Source organism: Mirounga angustirostris, unplaced genomic scaffold (genome assembly GCF_029215605.1).
Source record: "Mirounga angustirostris isolate CCGP_5_RB_7025 unplaced genomic scaffold, mMirAng1.0.hap1 SCAF_14, whole genome shotgun sequence".
NCBI lineage: Eukaryota > Metazoa > Chordata > Mammalia > Carnivora > Phocidae > Mirounga > Mirounga angustirostris.
This window is the reverse complement of record NW_026991722.1, coordinates 52,268,662-52,295,095: the sequence shown is the minus strand read 5'-3', so window position 1 is coordinate 52,295,095 and position 26,434 is coordinate 52,268,662. Positions and strand designations below refer to the sequence as shown.

The 26,434-nt window shown below is 38.9% G+C and overlaps 1 protein-coding gene across 3 annotated transcripts in view; it reads left to right on the top strand.

The window, feature by feature from the left end:
* LPIN2 (lipin 2) overlaps positions 1–26,434 on the top strand; it is an 87,105-nt gene that overhangs the window by 41,138 nt on the left and 19,533 nt on the right. For all 3 annotated transcript variants that reach the window (XM_064577870.1, XM_064577871.1, XM_064577869.1), the window contains exons 2-7: positions 7,652–7,852; positions 14,064–14,159; positions 17,336–17,637; positions 24,244–24,351; positions 25,005–25,131; positions 25,984–26,329. In XM_064577870.1, coding sequence (XP_064433940.1) covers positions 7,661–7,852; positions 14,064–14,159; positions 17,336–17,637; positions 24,244–24,351; positions 25,005–25,131; positions 25,984–26,329 — 1,171 coding nt within the window. In that variant the 5' untranslated portion in view covers positions 7,652–7,660. The remainder of the gene's footprint in view (positions 1–7,651; positions 7,853–14,063; positions 14,160–17,335; positions 17,638–24,243; positions 24,352–25,004; positions 25,132–25,983; positions 26,330–26,434) is intronic.

Genomic DNA, 26,434 nt, shown 5'->3' with positions numbered 1-26,434 from the left:
CTGACTAGAAACCAGATCCTCCAAAGAACACCTCATCCTGGCTAAATCTGTGTCTCAGGAAAGAATCTTCTGAGGCTAGACCCCAGCTCCGATTTCTAGAATTCCCCTGTACATCTTCTCTAAAGAAAGATCCAAGACAGCAGCCAAGGCTTTAAGCCTTCTTATAGTTCATTTTATGATAGACTGATTTTGGAGGTAGCAAAAACAGGCATGGAATTTTATTATAGGATCTCTTGCTTTTACATGGAGCTATGCTTCCCTAACCTGGGTCATCTTCATAATTAGTTATTAAACTTCAAAAAAATTCAAGAAAATTTGCATTTCAAAAAACTGTTAAGGATGATTTTCATAAACACAGAATTTTGAACCAGTGCAATAAGTAAATATTTTTGAAGTTTAGCCTTAGTAGGAAGTTCCCCACCAAGTCTGCCCTTTTTATTTCCATATTTAAGTTGGTTTCTTCATTCAGCAGTATTTACTGAATCCCATCTATGTGCCAGATGTATTTCTAGCTCTTGTCTAGAAATTGTGGCGTGATCCTAACCAGCTGCTTCCTTTCCCTTAGGATCGCCTTGGGTCTGTCACAGGTCCTACTGATTTTCAGTCTCCTCTGCACTTCTTCTGCCTTTAGAGCTGTGCTGTCTCTTATTTGAATTGTTGTACAGTACTCCGGAATTTTGCTGGGAGACACTGGGTTTTAGTTTACAGATTCTGTACACGGGGACTGAATGGTCCTAGAAATGAAGGAGAGCCCTGTTTCCACAATCGCGGGACAGAAGGGGACCTGCTGTGATCTTGAGGAGACTTCAGGGCAGTGCAGTTTAGAGGTGCAGCTGTCAGCATTTCCTCATGGACTTTAGTTTCAAGGAAATCAGATGGGCCTTACTGCACCATCTACTTTGGAGCCCTGGGGTAAGGCCCTTCCCTCACCAAGGGCAAGGGCTGTTCCTTATGCTGCAGCTATTTCCTGTTCTTAAGGCAGCTGTTTATAAAATAAGAAAAATTAAACAAATTAGCATTTTGTTATTATGGGGGATTAAAAAGCTGAGTGGTACAAAGTAAGGCATTTATTTGAATTTAAATGGCCAAGAGTGGCTTCTCCAGGAAAGCTGGGTTCCTTTTCAGGCTTAGTGTCAGTTGTCTGTTCTCACTCAGAGGTAGTACTATTTTGTATAGTTTTCCGTTACAAATGTCTGGCCAACTTGAACCTCATTTAGTTCTTTGTGATCTCCATATTGTCTGCTGGCCACCGAGTAAATGTTAGAAAATGTCTTGACAGGATGTGGGCAAGTCCTCTGGGGGACTTTTCATTCGCAAATGCCTGACCTCCCAGACTAGGGAGAAGCTTTCAGCAGGTGCTTCTGTGTCTGCCCTTGCTGCCTTTCATCTCCTTACTTTTTTCAGAGTTCAGTTCTCAGCTGATAGTGCCCTCCAGTTCATGCTTGGCTGCCTTTAAGAGACTCTGGAATTCCTGGAGGACTGTAGGACTTAAGTACAACTTGAGTTCAGCCCTGAGATCTCTTGTCCTCAGGGTTACCAGCTCACCTTGAGAGGCCCATGATTTAAGTTACTGTGGGAAGTAGCAAGAAGGTTGGGATCCTGAGTCACAGTACAGCTGGGTTCTAGTGAATAATAATGGAAAATAAATACCTTTTTTCTCAACCTAAATGTAAAATGAAATGAAAAATGTCTCTTATATAACCTAAATTCTCTTTTTGAAGATCAAATGAAGTATGTTTGAGAAAGTTCTTAAAAAATAGTAAGTGCTACTTAAAGGCAGAATATAAGCTTGGATGCCTGAAGGAGGTTGGTCTAGGAGCATAGGTGTAAGCTGGAATGTGTACAAGGCAACAGTGTTTTCTGGTATTTGTTTGCTGAAGTATCTAGAAGTTCCTGTTCCCTCATAGCACACTCCTCACATCTGTGAGCAGAAGGTTAGAATGTTCAGGGCAGGTTCTTGGATAAAAGCTGTTCGTCTCTGTCCACAAGCCCCGACCACACGTGATCTCCCAGGAAGTCTGCTTCCTAATCTTGAAATGCAGGCCTAGCAGGAAATAGTATTCAGTGCTACCTCTGGTGATAGCGTGTAGAGGAGACTTGGAGGGCCAAGCAGCCTTAAGTAAAAATAATATTCCAGTTGCTAAAAGCAGCCCACTTGCAACAAGAAATCCGGAGGGGGAGGGGCGGTCTCATCAAGGCTTTTGGGATCCGTGCTTAGAGCATTTCTATCACTTAGAGATGCGGTTAAGGACAAGGGCTCTAGAATCAGACTTGAGTTTGAATATCAGCTTTACCACTTACTGTGGTGACATTGGACAATGCTGAACCTCAGTTTCCTCATATAAATGGGAATATTGATCTCTAACATTCAGGAACTAAAGTACAGGCTTACATAGCACTTGACATGTGATGGACATTGTAACACCTGTAGTTGTGTTTGTTAGTAGTAGTACTGCTAACTAGTTAATAGTATTGAATAAATATATGAAGGTAACTTAAAACGTAGGAAACAGATTTTGATGATATATATGAGTGCTTTGGAATGTATCCATTTTTGTATTGATCACAATTTAGAAATTGTGTTTTTTAATAACACCTATATCTCTTTTCCTTAGCAAAAATTATTTTTGAACATATCACCTTTAAATAATGTGGGGCAGTTTTTATAGGAAGAGGATCTGTACTTGAACCTATTTACTGATGGATTCCATTTATAAATCTCTACTACATATTATGATGGTTTACTTAGTTTCTCTGATGCTCAGGAAAAGCTGCTAAACAAATCTTTAAACTTTTGGTAAATAATTGAATCTTGAAAGCTACTCATTTATTCCAGATACTAGTGTATGTTTACTTTAAAATATTTGATAAGAAAAATCTGATAGTGGACACTATTGAATTTTATTCATGAAGGACTGATTGAAATCTATTGAATTTTATGCATAAAGGGCCATTTAGTTTCTGATAAGTATTTTAGTTACTGTCTTCTGATTCTTCCCATTTTTAGTTTAGTGATCAGTAAGTGCCTCCCTGTCTTGGGAGCTCCCAATATTTAACCCAGCCCATGGGAGCCAGTGCCTGCACCTAAACACACTTTACATTGTATACGTTGTATATCAGTCAGGTCTATCTGCACCACTGTGTCTAGTTTTGGATCTCCCATTTAAAGAAAGTTCTCTAGTTTGTCATAAAAGTGAAAGTAAACCCAGTCATTTTAGATATTTTAAGGAAGAAGAATGTTTAGCCCAGAATAGATGAGACCTAGTTATGGTTGTACAACAAACTCTTCCGTGTAAGTGGTATCATTTAGAAGAGGGTGGTGCATATCCATTGTGAGTTCTAGTGGACATAGTAACTAGGGCTGTCTGATACAGTTATGAACTTCTTGGTGAAAGGAGTGAGTCTTTGTCAGTGAAGTACCCCAACATTGAAAAACAGTAGGGCAGTTATGATGTTTAAGAAGATAACGTGTCTTAGTTCAGGCTGCCATAACAAAATACCACAGATGGGTGGTTTAAACAACATTTATTTCTCACAGTTTTGGGGACTGGGAAGTCCAAGATAAGGTGCTGGCCAATTTTAGTTCCTAGTGAGGGCCCACTTCCTGGCTTGCACACAACCACCTTCTCTCTGTTTCCTCACATAGTAGGAGGAAAGAACATGAGCTCTCCTAATGAGAACATTAATCCCATCTTGGAGGTCCCACCTCTTGACCTCATCTAAACCTGATTACCTCCCAAAGGCCCCATCTCCAGATACCCTCACATTGAGGGTTAGGGCTTCAACATAAGAATTTGAGAAACAGACACAAATAGTCAATAACAATATTTAACCTTTTTAAGCCTTAATTTTATTATCTTTAAAAATAGAAATAATAATATTTACTCATTCATAAGGTAGTTCTGAGATAATGCATTTTGGTTACATACATAGTGGGGTGCCTGGGTGACTCAGTGGGTTAAGCATCTGACTCTTGATTTCAGCTCAGGTCATGATCTCAGGATCGTGAGATCGAGCTCTGGCTCTGCATGGGGCATGGAGCCTGCTTGGGATTCTCTCTCCCCCTCCATCTGCTCCACTCCTGCCTTTAAAATATTGTTAAGAATTTGGTACATAGTAAGATCTCAAAAAATGAGTTGCTGCTACTGTGATGATTAACTTTACCATATTTCAGGGATGTGCTAGAAGTGCTTTTGGTATTTGAAAGACTGGTCTAGATACTTTCAGTTCTAAGGATCAGTTAATACATGTTTATATTTTCTTTTGTGCTTGTGAGCCTGAAGATAGGGATGCTGCTCTATGAACATCGTTCAGTTCCACATTCCTCTCTCTCTATTGGCATCTTTATGTCCATCTGCTTTCTGATTATGTATGTATTCTTATTCTGTCTTTGCTTTGTCTCTCAATTTCCATCTCTCTGTCTCTGCATCCCCTCTCTCTTATTCTCTGTTCCTGTCTGTCCTTGAATTTATTTTCTCTCTTCTACTGTTTTTTCCTCATCATTCGCTCTAATGAATAATTTACAGTGTATATTATTTTGCTATATTTTTTAATCTTTGTTTTATTCAAAAGGTAGTGTCTTCAGTGAGGTGTATCCCTGACATGTGACTGTGGGTACTTAATCGTCTTTCTGCCCCTGTTCGGAGTCCCAATTTCCCAGACGTTGAACAGGACAGGTGTAAGGCCTGAATTTGTTCTCACTTAGCTTTATTATGGCTAATGCTGGGCTGGACATGTAGGAATGAAGTTTTTTGGTGATAGATAATGCTTAAAGAAGAAGCTGTTTAATGTATCATGTGTACAACAACCAGCTGCTTTCCCCACAGACATAACCATGAGGAGCCCCCTTCCCCAGTTTAGTTGGAGTTCCCCTCCTAGCAGAAGTGTGCCCCTCATTCCTAGGGTGTAGCTAATGTTACAGCAGCAGGACTCCCTTTACTTTTGTTTTCCCAGCCTTCATAATACACACAGAATTGTTTTATATCTGCTAAGAAAAAAAACAGTCATTTGGTAGCGTATATTTTTCTACATTTAGCAACTGGCATTTACACAGTAGACTGTCTTGTATAACAGCACATCCTTTAACCATGGTAATTAAAATCATTTTGAATAGATGTAGTTACACTTATTTATGGATCCTGTGTTCTAGTTGATGTTAAGCTCCTTACACATTTAGTTTTTAAGACTTGTTTTATGGCTGAATGGAGATGCTTGAAGTTAACATTTTTCATTTTCTTTTAAGAAAAGAATATATATAATTATATAATTAGTTATGAAATTTTTAAAAATTTGTAACAAAACTCATTTTTAACTTGCCACCAGTCAAGCAGTAATACAAAGATTGACTTCTTGGGTGATGGTTCATGTACATGCTGTGACAATCAAAAAGCATGTTGTGAACATATATTACTCAATGGAATATGAACATGATACATGCAGCAACCTGGATGAATCTCTATAGCAATAGAAGTGGGAAAAGGCAATCACAAAACATTATATACCATATTCCATTTATATAACTTTCTTAAAAATGACAAAAATAACAAGTGAAGAACAAATTAGTGGTTGTCAGGGATTAAGGAGAGAGTGACAGAAGTGGCTGGGTGTGGCTATAAAGGCCAATAGAATGGATCTTTGTGATAATGGAAATGTTCTCCATTTTGACTGAATGAATGTTGATATCCTGATTGTGGTATTGCACTAGAATTCTGCAAGATGTTGCCATTGGGGAAACTGGTTTAAAGGATACATGGGATCTCTTTGTATTATTTCTTAAAACTACCTGCCTGTGAATCTACAGTTACTGCAAAATAAAAAATACTAATTTTTAAAAATGAGATATAATACGAGTATTCTGATGAAATATTTCCTCCCTACATATGTTTCTCTCTTTTTTGTCTTATTTATTGATGGTTCATTTGATCATTCCTTTATTCATTGAGGAAATCATTATTGAACACTTGCCTAGTTTGGCCTTACCAAATGAATCCTTCTAAAACCAAAATCACACCAACTTGTAACTGTTTTGTAAAGGATACTGCCCGATTTAGTAGTGAGTTTAGCAGTTAGTTTACATCCTCAAAGTTATCTCTTTTGTAGATAAATTTTGGGGCCTTGGTAACATTAAAATATTCAAAAAATTTTCTGGGATAAAATTGTGGCTGTGCTTAATGGTGTAAAACTGGTGGGTCTTGATTACACATTCATCTGTGTAGAAGAGGAGAAAAAAATGTTTAAGTGGAATCTGGGCACTGCCAGCAGGCACGCCCTCGCTTGTGGGGAGTAGGGTGAGTTTCTCTAGAGGCAGATGTCCTGGCAAGCCCCTAAGTTTTCCCAGTGGAGTAACATTCTTTCTCCCAATTCAACTTTGGACTTATCTGACAACATAAAATGTGATCTTTGGTAACTTTTCTGAGCATGTAACTTTGAGCTTAAGGCTCCTTAAAAGCTGAGTTTAAAGAGACAACTGTGCTTATGATGAATGACCTAAAGAATAATCTGTCTGTTCTCTGGTTCAGTAAAAGTTGGCCTCTGGATTAGCTGGAGCTGTGGAGGATCTCTTGTTTGGTCTATGTCCCACCTGTCCCCAGGAGAATGATTTGCTGAATTGTGCTTTGACATAATACGAGGGGTGTCGTGTCTAATGAATGAAATATGGTGGTATTTGATAGCTGGAGATGAAACTTGACATCCTTGGGACTGATGAGGAGCTATTTTTTTCTAATTAGTAAAAGTTGAGGGAGATTCAAGGAGACTTCCCCACTGGTCTTCAACACCTACTGTATGGTGGGCTCCCCAACCTGTGGTCTTAGCTGCAGCCACAACGGATGTGGGGCACAAGAGGAAGCATTTCCTCTCATCCCTCAGCCCTGGTCAGGTGCACACTCCTATCCTTCCTTGACCCTTTCTGGAGGAGCATTTTAGAGCCTAGTGATCCTGATTTGACTAATTATTGTTGAGCAACACGATTAAAACCCTTTTCTTTGCTTTGTAGAACATGAATATGTATGTTCCAGTGAGTTGTGTTCAAGTATTGAGGGGATTTTCAATAAAAGTAATGTTATAAATAGGTTAGACCCGGTCTAGCTCACCCAGAGTTTATTTAATCTAGCATGTCTCTGAACCATATCCTATTAATAGTTTTGTAGAAAACTCATCTCTCACTTGTCTTCAGCAGAAACAACCTGTTTTCTGGTTTCTTCTGGAGGTGATCATTGGTCATTTTTTCTGCTTGGCTACTGTGGTCAGGGTGGATGCAGTTGCCTCACGTTCCCAATGATCTTGGGCGAGAGGGCAGTGGTGGTAGTCTGGGTTCTTTGGTGGTTCTGTGCAGATTCTAAACTTTAGGGGTAACCCCTACGGGCAGCTGCAGGATCCATGATGATGGAAAAGAAAAGGGAACTTACGCATGCCTGAGGCCCTGGCTGGGACAGCCTCTCACAAAAGGACCACCTGATTTTGTCCTTGTGTGGAAATGTGTAAAAACAGTGGTAGCATGAGACTTACTGGTTCGAAATCAGCAAGGTTAATAAAATATGTAATATGGTTTACAAATGTGCAGTGTCTTTTTAATTACTACTGTTTTTTTCTTTGTCATCAGATCCACAAATTCATTGTTACTATCTCATATAAATTTTTTTTTCCTTTGTAGTTTCAAACCATGAATTATGTGGGACAGCTGGCTGGGCAGGTGATTGTCACTGTGAAGGAACTCTACAAGGGCATTAACCAAGCCACTTTGTCCGGGTGCATCGATGTCATTGTGGTGCGGCAGCAGGATGGCACCTATCAGTGCTCGCCTTTTCATGTTCGGTTTGGGAAGCTGGGGGTCCTGAGATCCAAAGAGAAAGTGGTGAGTGCAGGGGATAGGTTGTTCTCAAAGAGGGTGAAAGGTTAGATGGTAACAGAATAAATTGTTCTTATGTGCTTTCTGGGCTTCCCCCCGCTGCCACAGAGGTTGGGGGGACGCACACCTGTATGATGTTGAAGATAATGGTATAAGAAGTCACCCTTTATGTGTTATTTTGAAGTTGCTGCTGAATATAAGTCTTACTATAGAAGGTCTCTCCAAGGGGGCAAAAAGGCTGAAAATTATCTTGATAATCCTATTTGTTGCAACTCAGAAGAACAAAATAGAGAAACTGGAGTTACAAATGGGGAAGGTTAGGTGTCTTTGAAAAGTTTATTTACCTTATACAGCACTTTAAAATATTTAAGGAAGGAACACCTGGGTGGCTCAGCAGGGACCCTGCTTCTCCCTCTGCCTGGCGCTCTCCCTGCTTGTGCGCTTGCTCACTCTCTGTCTCTGGCAAATAAAATAAAAAATTTATAAAATATTTAGGGCATTGCCTTCATACCAATTGTGAATGGGATAGACTGATGTAAATTCAGAATACATTACATTTATTTAAACAAAATTAATGCCAAATTTGTTTTGACAAAGCTGTTAAATCTTATTTGTATCTAAATTTTGTTAGTAATACCAGGACTTTTCTCCTGATCTTACTAAATGCAAACCTACATGCCATAGGCTTGTTGGCTTTTATTTATTTTGGGGAAGTTTCATTCAGAAAGAAAATAATTTGTGTTGGTTTTCCTTTTTCTTACATTCTCCACCTTCAAGTAATGGAGCGATGGGAAGGCTTGTAAATGTATTTGATGTCAGTCAGTTTAGAACACTGAGCTGGTAATAAAACCTTGCAGGTACATGGTGGTAGTTTTCCTTTCTGCTCTTACCCCACATTATCTACCTGAACAATGTAGGGAGATTTTGTCAGGATTTTGAAAGATTCACAACATATTGGGGCACAGAACTATGTTAGAGGACCACTGGCATAAGTTGGAAACATCTTATTCCTTAAAATAGAAATTTCTCTCTATCTTAATTAAACATAGGTTGTTTTGAGAATGGAAGAAAACTTTTATGGGTTTCACAGCACTAGATACTCTCCCTTCCTGCCCTCCCCTACCACCCCCCAAACACATCTTTTTTTCTAGGGGTTATAAATCAGTTCTCCACTGGAGAGCCACATTGCAGGGTGGCAGGGTTTGTGTGGTCTGGCCTCTGTTCAGTCACCCTTTGGAAACCAAAAGCAGTCGTACAGTTCATTTAGTAACTTGGAAACTGCCCATTGCAAAACAGTGTTCGACCACAGTTAGGCTTCTTGGAATTTTTTATTTCTTGCCAGTAACACTAACCTGTAGTACTTTCAGACTTTATCTGCTCTGGGAGAATTTGTACGAAACTGTTTATGCACTGAAATTTCCCATTAGCTTTGTAAGGATCTATTCATAAAATGGCTTATATGGCACTTTTGTTTGTTCTTCTGTGATCTGTGTTTTTGATCAGCAGATTGGTTAAGTCTTCTGGCCTTTCAGAATGGAATCTGCAGGCTGTTGTATATGTAAGCATTTGTGTATCTGTAAATGGTGTCTGGACAGACAACATACCTCTTTCTACATGCTGTATGCTTCCAATTAAGATGTACAGTTTCTGTACAAGGCTGCCCAAATGATTGTGTTAAATATCTTGTCTCACCCTTGGATTATTTAATAGGAATCTATCCATGAGACACAGGAAAAGAGAAAATTACTTCTTTTGCACTAATATCCCAGAAATCCAAAGGATGTGTTTGGAAGGAAATTTGGCTATTTAACCGAAACACAGCTTTCCTTTGAGAGTAAAACCGAAACCATGTCTGCCTTAAGATACTCAGGCAATTTGGATTAACTATTTGTCTTATTTTAGGTCAGTTTAGATTAGGGAAAGCTATTCATTGATTTTAAACTAAGACCCCAGTTATGGTGACACATATGAAGTAGACTTGAAATCATAATCACCTTTAAGCCTCTGGTTAGGGAAATAATAATAATTTTCCCACTGTCATTGGTATGTTCTTGTTTGATAGAACACCAATACTCCCAGTATACTTCAAAACTCAAGAGTTGAATTTCAGAAGGTAAACCTGTAGTTGATATTTTAAGTATTAATTTTGTTGTGATTTAACACAAAACTTATTGAAGTTAAATAACCCAGTGTATTAGACAGGAATTTTCCATTGTGGGTGACAAAAATCCACCTCGCACTAGCTTAAACAGAAAAGGGAATTTATTGGCTTGTATAACTAAAGTCCAGGGGCATTTGAATTAATCAGGGCTTTATTTAGAGTCTGAGGGTGTTACCAGAACTCTGTCTCCTCCCACCTCTCAGCTCTGCATCCCTTTGTGTGTGTGCTTTCTAAAATGCAAGATGGCCACAATACCTCCAGGCTTACTTCCCAGGAATTCAGCAACCATAGTAGAAAGAGCTGTTTCTTCCCTCAGAAGCATCAGTGTTTAGTCTCCCTGTCAGACTTGTCAGTCTCCCTGGTCCTATAGCTGGGATGGAATATATTAACTGGTTTGGCATGGACAGCAGCCTCACCCTCTCGCTTTAAGCCACACATGAAACAGATGATGAATAGACCCCCAAAGGACACACCAGAGATACTCTTACCTGAAGAGTGGCATGCCAGAACAAGAGTCTGCTACAGCCAGTATTTCTTCTCTTTTCTTATTAAGATTTTATTTATTTTAGGGAGGGAGGGTGGGGGGGGGGAGAGAGAGAGAGAGCATGAGCAGAGGGAGAGGGAGAGAGAGAATCTCAAGCAGACTCCTGACTGGGCGTGGAGCCCAACATGGGGCCCAGTCCCAGGACCCTGCGATCATGACCTGAGCTGAAATCAAGAGTTGGCAACTTAGCTGAGCCCCCCAGGCACCCCTACAGTCAGTATTTCTAAAAAGCAAATCAGTTCTGTTTCAACATCTGTCATATATATTTAGTAAGCCACAGGGGAGGAAGTATGACTATATAGATACGAGTATTGTTTTAGATACCAGTTTACAGGGAGTAGTACATCAAAATGAGTATGCCATTTTTCCCACTGCTGTTGTCTTTTTGTCCATAATCATATCAGGATCCCACATTGCTTTCACTTATATTCTCTAACTGTTCTATCTTTCCTTACAGCCTTGACTTTTGCAGTCAAATGCTCTACCACTGAGCTATACCCCCTCAGCCTTGACTTTTGAAGAGTACAAATGGTTATTATGTAGATTGTCCCTCAGTTTGTGTGATGTTTTCTCATTTAGGGAAGAACGCAGAGTGAGGGTGTACCCCTCGCAGTGCATCATCTCAGGAGGTCCAACATGGTGCCATGCTTTGGTACTGATGATGTTAACTTTGATCCTTTGGTTAATGGTATCTACTGGGTTTCTTCACTGTAAATTTATTTGTGTGGAGAAACTTGGAGACTGTGCAAATACCCTGTTTCTCATTGTACTTCTACCCGTGAATTTTACCATGCACTGATGAATTTTGCCTGCAACAATTATTACTGTGGTGTTTGCCAAATGGTTTTCTGTTTCGTCCTTCCTACTCTATTTATTAATTGAATTCTGTATTGAAAAGCTATCCTTCTCTCTTGTTTACTTACTCAATTATTTAGATCAGTATGGGCTTCTGAATATTAATTTTACTCTGTGGGTTATAATCCATTATTATCATTATTTAGTTGCTCAAATTGTCCTAGGTTTGGCAATTGGTAGTTAGCTCCTTCAAGTTGAGTCCTCTTGAAATGCTCCCATCATTTTTTTGAGCACTTCCTTACTTTCTGGCACCATAAGATACTCCAGAAGAATCCACTTTACCTGCCTCAGCCCAGGAATTATTTTGTTTCTCTGAGGAACGGTGGTTCCTCTTATTAGAGAATAGTATCTAGAAACAAAGAATCTCAGTAGGTTTGCTCATTACTAACTGAGGTGTCATTGCTTCTAGGCCCTGTCAGTGGGCAGAGCTGGAAGAATCTATGTATGTAGATACACGTACCTACATCTGTCTGTAAAAATCATGAGTTCCCACTGATTCCAATCCATCCCCAGAATGTTCCTCCTCATCTCCTTATTTGTGACTTCTTTCTCTGACAGTGAGAAACGCCTCTTACTATACAATATGTTTACCTATTTATTCAATCCTAGAATACACATAAAATAATTTCAGAACTGCTAACCCATATCTCTGATTTTTTTTTTTTTTTAATTACTAACTACGGTATTTGTTTATAGTTTTTTGTCTTCAGACTTAAAATAGTCAAAATACCATTTTCCACTTAGGCTAATTTTCTTCCTTACCCTGCAGCGTGGCTATGTTACTTACATACAGGATTTTTGTAACAAGCATTTTGACAACATGTGTCAGCTAATGACTTTCAGTGACCTGATGTGACCCAGCACTCAGTGTCAGAAGGGATAATTGGTCCTCACTGGGAAAAACCCAGTGGACCATGCAGTTGTTCCCACCATCAGGGCCTTGCAAAGCTAAGTACAATTAGATTGTGGACTGCTCTATTTATACCTATATTATATTTTTATGTCCCCTGAACCAATCTGAAACTGGAGTTTACAAGTTTATCAGTAAGAGTTTTGAAAGTTGGGGGGCACCTGGGTGGCTCAGTCAGTTAAGCATCTGCCTTCAGCTCAGGTCATGATCTCAGGGTCCTGGGATCGAGCCCTGCGTCAGGCTCCGTGCTCAGCAGGGAGTCTGCTTCTCCCTCTGCTCCTCCCCTGCTCATTCTTGTGTGCTCACTCTCTCTCTCAAATAAATAAAAATCTTAAAAATTATTTTTTGAAAGTTGGTATTCATTTAATATAAGGTATTTAAAGGCATTTATTCACAGTCAACAGATGAACAACTACATTATTTTTAAGTGATAAGTAGTATTTATACATACACACACACACAGTTCTTACTTTGCATTGTAATACAGATCATTATAATGACTGGGCAAGCTGAAACCATGCAAAACAAACTTAATAATAACTGAGAAAAATTAGGATTTTCTCATGATTTTTATAAATTTTTGTCAAAACTTAAAAATTTCTGTTATAACTAAGAAAATGAAAAATAACAATGATGTTTAGTACACGCCAATTTAAAACATTAGAAACATGGAGGACTAAAGTGTCTTATTTCTTTGTAAAATAACTTACCAAGATTAATTGGTTTGAACAGTGCTTGTCTTCTTTGATATAAAACTTGTAGTATGGAACAAGCATCTTTTCTTTGTCTTGGCAAATTATCGTAACTCTTTTCTGAGTCTGGATCAGCTTTCAGGTTTTCATCTCTGGAACATTATCATGAAGTATGTCTGTGAGTTCCTTCAATGTGAAGTGTTTTTCCTATGTCACTTCCTCTGGGCTGTCTTCATCCTTTTGTCACAACCACTTTCCTCCTTTGTGTGGATAAGCTTACCTTCATCAAGTTCCTCTGGCTGCACATCTTGAGTCGTTTGAATGCAGCAGGGTCACCATTCCTGCAGTCAGCTATTTCTTCTATAACTGTTGACACTCAGTTTGAATTTTGCTTCTAGTAATATTACTTTTTGTTAGGTTAGGTTGCACTTTGATCTTGGCCAATTTCTTCTTTATTATCCATTTTTATAAAATGTCACATGGGTTTATTAATGAGAGACAAGGAGACAACTACAACTATAAGCTTTGCTTTCTGTGCCTGAACTGAATAACATATATGCTTTGACTAGTCACCAACAGACTTTGAAAAATGATGTGATGGATTACTGATCATGATTGGCATCTGTTTTTATGTAGTGGTTTGTAGACAGAAGAGCAGCCAGTGAATTTTGTGCTTTCTGCAGTTACAGTTAACATACCACAGTAACTGAAATCTGTGTTTGTCTGAACCATGCCGGGTGAGGCCTGTCTGTGCTATAACTCTGAAAGTGCTCAAATGTTCTTTGACAATTATATTTCCCCTATTTTATGCCATTTGGGAAATTAAATAAGTAAAATATTTTATGTCCTAAAAATAAATGATAAAACATTTTCTTTCAGTCCCTTCTTATCCATCCCCTTCCTCCCCAGGTCTGTTTAGTTTTTTAGGGTAGGACGGTAGGGCAGGTAGCAGTGTTCCTCTGGACTGTCAGCGTAGGAACCTCAGTACTAAGTTTGGCTTGGTTTAGGTTCAGTGAAAGTTTTAATACTAAATCACACTTTGTTTCTCCTCTTAGATTGATATAGAAATCAATGGCGATGCAGTGGATCTTCACATGAAGTTGGGTGACAATGGGGAAGCTTTCTTTGTGGAGGAGACTGAAGAGGAATATGTAAGTTCTAGTGGGTTACATCCACTTTACACATTGTATTCAGGCCTCCAGGACCTATCCCAAAACAGAAATGTTCAGCAGTTTTCATGGTTATAGAGGTGATTTTTACAGGTTAAACAAGCTTTAGTTTTAGGCTGAAAAACTAAGCTGTCAGGAAGGAGCTGGAGGAGTGAGGAACTTTTCTCCCCACCAAGTGTCAGGGTACAGAGAATGCGCAGAACGCCTTTGCACTTGCTCTTTTTCTCTGTCTTTAATGAGCTTTCTTATTTAGTATCTGTTAGAGTTTACACCTTGACTTGAATACATTCAATTCCCCCTAAATAATGAAGGCCTATCTCTGCCGGCTGTGTGTTTATACATGTGTGACCTTTAAACTTGGAAAATGTGGGGCACCTGGGTGGCTCAGTCGTTAAGCATCTGCCTTTGGCTCAGGTCATGATCCCAGGGTCCTGGGCTTGAGCCCCGCATTGGGCTCCCTGCTCAGCAGGAAGCCTGCTTCTCCTTCTCCCACTCCCCCTGCTTCCGTTCCCTCTCTCGCTGTGTCTTTTTCTGTCAAATAAATAAATAATCTTTAAAAAAATAAACTTGGAAAATGTGTTTACCATTTTGGTTAGGGATGTCAGATCTCTAACCTTGAATAGTCTTGAGAATTAGATTATTATGGTCTCAAAGATTTAAATTAATTGGCCTATATCTTTTTAACTGATTATTGCATGTTTGGCTTCTTTCAGTGAGAGAGCACAGTTCCCTCTGCCACCCCCATCTCCACCCCTTGTATCTACTGATGTGAATGGGGGTGAGCTGTTCTTGATAGACTTAGTGTGGATCTTAGAAGAGGCTTCCTTACAGCTTTTATCATAAAGAATAAAATCTCAGCAAAAATTATAACCTTCAAGTTATTAAAGATACAGGACTACTTTTAGGGGTTTTGAAGATGAACTGCATGTTGGAAGTCATAAATTCACAAAGAAAAATGTTACCAAAAAATAAACAATAGCAGAATGAGATTGTTCATCAATTTTAGTTTAGAGAGACGCCAGCAATTTAGATACCAATATGTAAAGCAGCATTACAAAGTATGATTATGGAAGGGAACCTTTCCAGACCAATATTTTTTTCTAGTACCTTAATTACTTGTTCTTATATTACCTCATTTGTATTTATTTGGCCTAAACAAAGATTTTCCCTCATCAGAGACCGAAGCAAAAAGCAGAATGAAACAAATGAGTTATCACAAGAATAAAATATTTTTGATATGTTCCTTAAAATCATGTGTGTTTCAGAACAGTGATTGATTAGGCTTTGTATAAATCAACAAGTGAGAGGACTGGGTTACTGATAGTTTGTTACCTGGTTCTCATGGTCAGTTCTGATGATTCCATTTATAACTATGCTTAGCAAGGTTAACTTGCAGAGTACCAACTTTCCCAGCCTCTTTTTCCTATTCCATGTATCCTCAAATTGTTTAGATTTTCTTTAGAATACTGTGCTCTTTAAAATTTAAAAAAAAAAAAAAGTTAATTCATCCAACAGTATTGGAATTACTACTCACTGTCACATACTATGATTATAACATGCCCCCACTCTCCAGGAGTTTACAGTTTTAAAGGGAATAAACGTTACCAAAACCCATCTGTCTTCGATTTATTTACATTTTTGTTTCTCTTAAACTTCGTTCATCTAAACTGTATATTGTCAGCATCCTTTTCAAGCCAGTAGTTGTAGATCTACCCCTATCCTTTTAATAGTTGCCCAGTCATCCATAGTATGGACGCACCACAGTTTAACCATTCTTGTTCTGACAGAGATTTAGGTTGTTTCATCCCCCCCATACACTGCAAACAGTGCTAGAACAGAACTAGGAAACACCACCAGAGACAAAACAGCTTTTAAGAAGTACCAGTAAACTTTATTTATAACAAGGACCATTGAATTAAAAGGCCCTGGAAGTTAAGAGACCACAGCCTCTCACTTGAGTGCCCTGGGGGCATGCAGAATAATATCCTGTTATCACAGTTTCTCTGTAAGTGTGTGTTGCTGATGAATACAAATTTTGCTTGGGTAAACAAAATTTTGGCTTCAGGGTAATATGTCTACCAAAGCCAAATTCAAAAGCTTGATTTAGAACAATTACGGAAACTCACTCATTTTCAGGACTATTATGTAAAAACTTGAGTACTCTAAGTTCTTTGAGGTTAATTTATACCTCTATTACATACCTTCCATTTCCCCCATGATAAAAAGGGATGAAGTCAGTGACTAAGAAGTTAAATTTCTGAACAGCAAACTTGATCATTTATTTGATATTAAATTACAAGTTTAATTCTTTATTTTTAAAGATTATTTGAGAGCGAGTCACGCACATGCGCAAGTGAGTGGGGGGCAGAACAGAGGAAGAGGGAGAGAGAATCTCAAGCCGACTCCCCACTAAGCATGGAGCCCAACACAGGTTTCAATCCCAGGACCCTGAGATAATGACCTGAGCCGAAATCAAGAGTGGGATGCTTAACTGAACCACCCAGGCACCCCACGAGCTTAATTATTTCTAACTGTTGGGCCTTATTTTCTTCTTTTGAATTCCTAAAGGCTGTCTTAAATACATTACAATTTTAAAATCCACTAATTTCATTTGTTAACAGGGTATTGTCAATCACTTTCTTCCACCGTCATTTAATTTGGCAAACACAAATTTTACCATAGATCCTCACTTCACTTACCTGTCCTGCTGTCCCTGTCTACCTGTCCTGCTGTCCCTGTCTGATGGGGTGTTCCTGATCCCTGCCTTCTGCTTTATCCTGTTACTGTTGTCTGTAAGTTCTTGACAGAGTGCTTTGTCCTGCCTCCTTGGAATGCTGCTGCTGCTTTGAACTTCCCTTCACAGAGAATTTAATTGGCTATGCTTTAATTACAGTTTTTGTGGGTTTGTGCTAAATTGGTGTATTGGTTCCTTCAAATGTATTCAGTTACATGGACCAAATGAACTATTTGTATGTGCCAGGGTAAAGACCTATTCGGAGTAGAGTGGGCAGTGACTTAGTTCAATATGACACTCTTACTTTGGGGACTGTGTATTCTTTCTACCACTGTGAATTTAGATACACAAAGAGTCATTATTGTTTTTGATTCACTCTCTAGTTTGTCGTGGACAACTTTTCTTTCTCCATGTTCTTTTTAAGGAAAAGCTCCCTGCTTACCTTGCCACCTCACCAATTCCTACTGAAGATCAGTTCTTTAAAGATACTGATGCCCCTTTGGTGAAGTCTGGTGGAAATGAAAGACCATCTCAGAGTTCAGACATCTCACACATCTTGGAAACAGAAACGATTTTCACTTCAAGTTCTGTGAAAAAGAAAAAACGAAGGAGAAAGAAATGCAAACAGGACAGTAAGAAGGAAGACCAGACTGCTTCCACTGCTGCAGAGGATACTGTGGATGTGGAAATGAGCTCTGATGATGACAAGGGGGCCCAGTCAGCAAGGTAGGGCTCTCTGTGCAGGTGCTGGGCATGCACACATGCTGTGGGCAGAGCTCAGGTACAGCTAGTTGCTGTTGTTTCTTCCATGGATCTACAGTGTGAGGTTTGGACTTGTTTTTCCCCATGACAATTTATTGTGGAATTAGTGGAAGAGGCATTTTCTTTTTTCCTTTCTGCTATTCTATAAAATTTGCCATCAGACATCCTGTCATGGTATTAAAATATCACTTGAAGCAGACCAGCAGTGTGTCTTTCCATCCAGTAGGTTTCCAAAAGCCAAATGAATTTTAAGTCGCAAAGAAGATCTGGATTACTGATGGCCCTTGGGCAGCCTCGGGTGTGTATCCCTACTCGGTATCTTGGTATCTCATCTATTTCTGAGAAGTTGAGAGTTGTTGTTTAGAGTCTATCATCAAAACATTCCTAGTAAGTTGAAGAGGAAAGGAGAATTTTTGTTGTTGTTTTGGTTTTTCTTAGAGTGAAAAATCTCGATTACTTCTTACTTACCAGCTCAGTAGAAGAGCTTAAAATATATGCCAGTTTTCAAGTCAGCAGTGCCTAGGGTTTAAAAGGTAACAGTTGGGGGTAGGGCATTTATTTTTTTGTTCAAGATTTTGATTTTTAAAAGGTTATCTTAGGGGCGCCTGGGTGGCTCAGTCGTTAAGTGTCTGCCTTCGGCTCAGGTCATGATCCCAGAGTCCTGGGATCGAGCCCCGCATCGGGCTCCCTGCTCGGCGGGAAGCCTGCTTCTCCCTCTCCCACTCCTCCTGCTTGTGTTTCCTCTCTCGCTATCTCTCTTATCTGTCAGATGAATAAATAAAAATCTTTAAAAAAAAAAAAAAAGGTTATCTTAGATCTGTTCCACTCAGTGGTTGCTTTGACACTGGAAGAGGAAGGACCATATGTGTGTCAGCAGGGTGGTTAACTTTATTGATGAGCATTGGACAAGAAGTTGCTGCCCACAAGTAACCCTAAAGTTCTGCCTAAGTTCTCCTAAGATCCACCAGGAAGGACATTGAAGTAACATTTCTGCCCTCAAAGTTTATTGGTGTGTGTCTTTTATTATAACATAATTGAGCAAAGCTTAGAATTCTTTTATTTTTTTTTTTAAGATTTATTTGAGAGCACGAGAGAGAGGGAGAGGTAGAGAGAATCTGAAGCAGACTCCTCACTGAGCACAGAGCCTGATGTGGGGCTCGATCCCACAAACAAAAGATCATGACCTGAGCCAAAACCAAGAGTCAGAAGCTTAACCAACTGAGCCACCCAGGCACCCCAAAGCTTAGAATTCTTGAACAGCCTGCAGCTTCAATTTAAGAAGTTAAAACATTTCTAAAACATATACAGAGTTGCCTACTAAATGCATAAGTATCATTATTCTAAAGATTTTGTAAAGGAGTGTTGCAAATGATGGCATTACAAAAATATTAGTGCATGCCTCACTCTTCCAGATTGTGCAAAAGGCTGCATCAGCCAAATCTGTCGGAGTACTGATTTGGTCAACAGTTACTAATGTTTGTCCACTCTCTCTCCAAGCCAGAACCTTGCTTGCTTGGGAAGCAGTTACGTCAGAATGCACGTAGATAAGGGCATTGTAATAATTTTCAGGAGCTTGGTGGCTTGCTTTTTTCTTCAGATTACCATGGATCATAGATACTGCAATTTGGAGGAACTCTTATCTAAAGTTTCCCTAAAACAGGATCTGCTTAATTATGTAGCCAACAGAAATGAGGACTTTAAAGGACAAAATATAACAGTCATGGGAATTCAGGTCAGATGTATACTGAAATAAGTGCTGAGCTGAAAGGTAGAAGACTAGGCCCGTTATATTTTTGATTGTGGAACAGCAGCTACTTGATCACTCTCGTCTGGGCCTTTGTTTCTTTTTTAATTTTTTTTTTTTTTTTTAAGATTACTTATTTGAGAGAGTGAGCAGGGAGAGGGAGAGAAGCAGTCTCCCCAGTGAGTGCGGAGCCTGGCACAGGGCTCTATCTCATGACCCTGAGACGACCTGAGCTGAACCACCTGACCCATGAACCATGCGCCCCTGAGCCTGTTTCTTAATCTATGAAATAAGAGAATTGAACTACATGGTTGGCAAGGCTCCTTCCAGCTCAGCATCTAGATTCTAAAATAATTGGGGGGAAGATATTTAGGGTCAAAAGTATTAACAGCATATTAAACAGGTTAAAGAATCAGAAAAAAAGAATAGGAGGTCAACTGCTTCTGCAGTTGTGCAACGTAGAAATTAGGTGGGGTTGGGAAGTTTGCGGCTTTCAAATATCTTCCCATCCTCAGGTCCCTACACTTTAGGAAACAAATTCTGTTTCCAGAGAAATACCTAAAATTTTTTTTTCCTTATTTATTTGAGAGAGAGTGCGTGGGCAAGCACAAGCTGGCAGGGAGGGGTGTGGAGGGTCACAGGGAGAAGCAGGCTCCCCGGGGAGTAGGGAGTCTGCTGCGGGGCTCCATCCCAGAACCCTGAGATCATGACCTGAGCCGAAGGCAGACGCTTAACTGACTGAGCCACCCAGGTGCCCCCTAAAATCGGTTTTTATTTTATGTTGATAAATAGCATTCTTGCATTCTCTTTACTTTTCAAGAATTTTATTGATAATGGAATTAAGGTTAATTAAGGCTCCTTGAAGGAAGGAGGTGAAAGATGAAATCATTCTTTAGGGTTGCTATTGCACAGCTAAAAGAAACACACTGGCGAAAATTGGAGAGCTTTAAATTACACTGAGCTTTGTGTAAACTGTACCTAGTGAGTCTCTCCCTCAAGATGGACTTTGGCTTGTATATAGCATGGAAACCTTGTTTGTCCTTCCAGAGGATGGATGGATTTTTAGTGTGTATATGTATTGGAAACATTGCACCTAGGCTAAGTAGTCTTTTGGAGAGAAGAGACCTGTCAAATTAGATGGTGCTCTAGCACAATCCCAGCAGTGTTAAAAATGGAGAATTAAGGGACGCCTGGGTGGCTCAGTCAGTTAAGTGTCTGCCTTCAGCTTAGGTCATGATCCCAGAGTCCTGGGATCGAGTCCCACATCAGGCTCCTTGCTCAGGGGGGAGCCTGCTTCTCCTTCTCCCTCTGCCTGCTGCTTCCCCTGCTTGTGCTCTCTCTCTCTCTCTCTCTCTCTCTCTCTCTCTCTCTCTCTCTCACACACCCACACACAAATAAATAAAATCTTTTTAAAAAATGGAGAATTAAGACCACAGCATCAGAAACGAAATCTCTTCTTTTAATCCACCAAAGCAGATGTGTTGATAAGTTATACATGGAAGCTAAGTACAGGGAATCTAAGACTTTATAAACAGCATCTGTTGCCTTGAGGCTGCATACTTCACCCCCTGATCAATAACTGGCTTCTAGAGAACCCTCCATGTTTTTCTGTGGTGACAGGAATCTTACAGCCAGCTCCCTGCCTTTCCTCCCCTTCACTTCTTTTTTTTTTTCTTTCTTTCTTTCTTTTTCTTTTTTTTTTTTTTTTTTAAAGTAGGCTCCATGCCCATTGTGGAGCCCAGAGTGGGGCTTGAATTCACGACCCTGAGATCAAGATGTGAGCTGGGATCAAGAATCAGGTACTTAACTGACTGAACCACCCAGGCACACCCTCCCCTTCATTTCTGACACAGTAGACAGAGAAATATTGCAGGGCTCCTTTCAATCCTATTATGAGGCTCTTTTATGAGAAATGTCCTATATCTAAATGCAAACTGAGATCATTAGCTACACTGAAATTTATTGACTAATAGCTGTGCTAAGGCTGAGGATAAACATTGTTTACAGAGTTAGTGATCTTCGGTCATGGTAGTTAGCAACCCCATTTATCTCTAACATACCACCAGTTAAATAGAGAAAAATTCATCTAGTCCCTCTGATTTATCCCACTTAAATAATTCATACTATTTTAGCTTCCTTTTGATTTTCTTCCTGCTTTTAAAAGATTGAGGTATAGGGGTGCCTGGGTGGCTCAGTTGGTTGAGCAGCTGCCTTCGGCTCAGGTCATGATTCTAGGGTCCTGGCCTCTCCCCCTGCTTCTGCTCTCTCTCTGTCAAATAAAGAAATACAATCTTAAAAAAAAAAATTAAAATTAAAAAATTAAAAATAAAAGATTGAGGTATAATTTACATACAGTAATATCCATAGAACTTAATATGCAGGTATACAATTGAGTGAATTTTGACAGTTGTATACATTATGTAACCTCTCTTGGTTTTTGAATAGAAAAGATAATTGGTTTATAAAATGGTATTAAATTTGAAGTCCTGTTGAGATGCATCTGTGAATGCTGAATTGCTCTATTATATACACTTAGTATGAATTCTGGCAGCTGAACCTCCCACTTCTTCCAACCTTGACTCAGTGTTTGACTGTTTACCTTACTGCAAATTCTCTGCTATTCAGTGTTAATGTATATGTTTGTCTTGTATCTTGACCTAGAAGGTAGTCAGTGTTCATACCGTTGTCTTCACATTCCAGTATCTACACTCCCATTTATTCTCATGTCGTGTATGTAGTTTGAGTTAATCTGTTGTGGTCAGCCTAGGCTGGTCGAATGTTCTCAGGCATGTGTACCATTTTGAAAAGCACTTAGCAAGTTTTTAGAAGTCTTAGTTTAGTTCATGAATCATAGGACTGAAGGGAACCTCAACATCAGCAACCTTTTCCATCATCTAACAGGTCTAAACTAAAGGGATTTATTTTTGTCAGAATGTGCCCAGAGAAGACCATTTCGTATCTTCCCCGGGGTTGTAAAATTCTTAATGGTGCCTGATGTCGATCTTTCTGTCTCTCTCAGTATTTTACTAAATCCAGTTTGCTGAACTCTTCTGGGCTTACTTTTTATACTACAGTGAAATATGTTCCAAAAATAAAATATTTTTAATAAGTTTCTGTGACTTTTACATAGTACTTTTTAAAGCACTTTCAAATACATGAATAGTGATGGGTCAGGCTGTTTTATGCTTTCAGATTTGTCAAGTAAGGACTATTCATAAGCATCTGTTTTTCCCTTTTTACAGTTTTTACCGTTTGAGTTTCATTTTTTAAAAAATAGGTATTTTTACCTAGATGTCTGCCTTTTTCTCCCCTTGAATGAGATATTATGCCAGAGTTTATCTTCTTTCTCTCAGAAGAATTAGAGTTAGGAAAACCTTAAGTTAGAAGATGCAGCTATGTGGAAAAACTATGACATGGCGGTCTTAGTGGGAAAGCAGAGCACATTCAATGAGGATATAAAGGAAGAAAGGCAGTATTAAAAGTTAATAAACTGATTTCTACCTCTGTTTTTAGTTTGCCAAATTAAGTTATACAGATATTCTCATTTTACATAGAATATCTGATCTGGTAGAATGTAGAATTTTCTATAAGAAGCTCTCAAACTGGAAAGTATAGTGCTTTACACTTTTCAGAGGTTTTCTTTGGACTTTTCTTTATACTTTACAGAGCTTTCAACATATACTGCGTAAATCTCATATAGACTCTGAAATAGGACAAGTGGTTAATTTCCAACTAAAGATGAACAACTGGGGCCTACAGGTGCTTCTGAGGGATGTTTTCAAGGTTATATGGCAAGTTAGTTACATTAACTGTGCAAATTCAAGAAAACCAAAGGGTGAATTAATTAAAATCTTATTAGCATTAGTTCATCCTCCTGTAGTTCTTAGGTCTCTGTATGAATCTTTAAAAGCATTTATTGTGGGGCGCCTGGGTGGCTCAGTCGTTAAGCGTCTGCCTTCGGCTCAGGTCATGATCCCAGGGTCCTGGGATTGAGCCCCACATCGGGCTACCTGCTCAGCGGGGAGTCTGCTTCTCCCTCTCCCATTCACCCTGCTTGTGCTCTCTCTCTCGCTGTATCTCTCTCTGTCAAATAAATAAAATCTTAAATAAATAAATAAATAAATAAATAAATAAATAAATAAATAAATAAATAAATAAAAGCATTTATCATGTTTCTGTATCATCTTCCTCATAGCCCCACGTCAGGTAGATTCTAAATAAGGAGAAAGTTCTCAGCTAATTCTTGGTCCAAACAAAAAGAAAAATAAGTTCTGTGTGTTTTTAAGAGTTTTTAGGGTATTTTTGAATTTTTTAACCATAGCTCGTCTTTAGTTCATAGTCTTGTATTTGCTGTAATATACAGGAGAGTATAGTGAAAGAACAAGGGCTTACTTGTTTTGAATTCAGCCACTTACTAGTTCTTTGATTTTGGGCAAATTACTAAACTTCTCTGGATCCTTGATTATTTAATACCTAAAATAGGATAGTCTTTACCTCAGATTTGTAAGGATTGAATGAAATCTACATAAAGCTTTAGTTTTCTAGCCTTTGAATCAATTACCTTGAAGGGCTGTAAAAGGGAATTTTTAATCACATCTTTTCTGTCCTTCCTGTCTATCCCATACTTCAGTAGTGATTGCAGTCGTGTATGGTGGGTGGCATCAGTGAATCCCCCTTCTCCTTCTCATTTTCCTTTTAAGAGGAGTAATTATTAATCACTTAGCCTTCTTCATTTGTATCCTCTAAACATGTGTTGGTAGATTTGGGGATATTTTTAAGCTGACATAATGTCATTGTTCCTGACTTTTGTTTTTATCCTTTCACAGAGGATCTTCAAATGCTTCCTTAAAGGAAGATGAATATAAGGAACCTTTGCTCTTCCATTCTGGGGATCACTACCCCTTATCTGACGGAGACTGGTCCCCTTTAGACAAGTAAGTATTTTCAAAATTTCTCAGTTTCTTTAAGATATATAAATAGCTTTTCTGTTATTTGACAGTAATTATATTTCTCATTTCTCTCATACAGACAACTGAATGGATATGTACTTGTAACATGAATATGTATTTTTCCTCTCAATAATTATTTTGTTCCTAAACTTGATCTCACTTAAGCTCACAGTGTAGGCCAGTGTAGATCTGCATAATCAGCATAGAATTTGGCCCTCTACAATTCTTAAAGTGTCAACTGTAACTGGATAGTGTGAAGAAACATGGAGTCACACTTTGTTCCATGTTCAAATCCAGTTTCTCTCATGTGCTGTTAATTTAACCCATCTTTCTGTGCATTTCATCTCCTGTAAAATTACCTTTTTCAGTGATTTCTTGTGAGAATCAGTGGGATAATGCATATAAAGGTGTTTACAGAGAACCCAACAAGTCCTCAATAGATAACTGGTTGGTGGTGGTTTTATTATTACTAAAGAACGCAAATGGAAGAAATAATTGATATTCCCTTCAGTAGAGTCTTTATATTGGAAGGATAAAGTTGATATATTCAAACTTACATTTCTTTTAATCTGTTGAGCTCGCAAGACTGAAGTTCCCTGACTTAAAAGGCATCACATTTCTTTGTCCTGTGTTTATAGCCCCTATTCCCCAGCAGCAGTGTGTCCTAAGAGTGATTCAGAGCTGGAGGTGAAACCTGCCGAGAGCCTGCTCAGATCTGAGTCCCACATGGAGTGGACGTGGGGTGGGTTCCCAGAGTCCACCAAGGTACTAATGTTTACTTGCCTGTGGAGTATGTCCAGTTAAAAACCTGTGAGATGGGTCTGTCATTGTGTAAAGGGGGGAGGGGGTGATTTCTGAGCCAGCGCACGTGAATATAAATGATGGTAGTGCCCTCATGTGGTCACGTGAGGAAATCCACAGTTACCATTTTTCATAACTGCAACAGAAGGAATCCAGCATTATTTTGTGTGTGTTTCTATTTAGTAAATAATGTTGATTGTTAATTAACATTTTAATTAGGAACATTTAAAAGGTACGTAAAGGAAACTAGAATTTCCACACTTAAGTTTTAAATAGGAAATTGATTTTATGAAAGCTTTTTTGCCAGCTCGTAATGAAAGAATTGGAAAGATACATTACTTGAGAGAGAAAGTATTTAGAACCCTCTAAGTTTTTTTTTTTTAAATACACATTTCCTTATATGTGTGATTTGCATTGAGACTTGACTACCCACTTTTACACTATTGTAGCAGAGCCTTGAGGTATAGTCCAAGCAGGGCTAAATTTTCATAAAACACTCAAGTTTTATGCCTGAAAATGAATATTCTACCTCTTAGCACCTAAAAATTGTCTTATTTCCTTTGTCTTCTCCGGTGTTTAACTCTTCATAGTATAGCAGTTTGAAATAGAACTCTTTTGTGTAAATGTCATGATACTGAACAAAAAGCAGTTATTTTTCCCACTTCTTAATTATGAAATGTCTCACACATACAAAATCATAGGTTTACCAAATGTGTTTTTATAAATAAAATGAATACATTTACCTGCATCCAGCTTAAGAAATAGATTATAACAAATACCTTTGAAGGTAGTTTAAACAATTAAACTTTTTTTTAGGTCAGCAAAAGAGAGAGATCTGACCATCATCCTAGGACAGCTACAATTACACCGTCAGAAAATACCCATTTTCGGGTAATTCCCAGTGAGGACAACCTCATAAGTGAAGTTGAAAAAGATGCTTCCATGGGAGAAATGGTCTGTACCATAGTGAAACCCAAACCTAGAGCCCTGTGTAAGCAGATGAGTGGTGCAACTTCTGCTGCAGAACTTCTCGAACCTCCCCTGGAGCCTCCTCAGAGTTCATCTATGTTAGATGCAGACCACCTTCCTAACCCGTCATTAGTGGAGGCCCCCTCAGAATCAAAATCTGCAGCGAAGGTAGACTCGCCATCAAAGAAGAAAGGTAATCATTTGTTTGAATTGGCATCAGGTACTGTAAATTTACATGATAAGTTATTTCAGTATTTCAGATGATACATGATGGCTGCCTTTGTAGTGGTACTCCCCT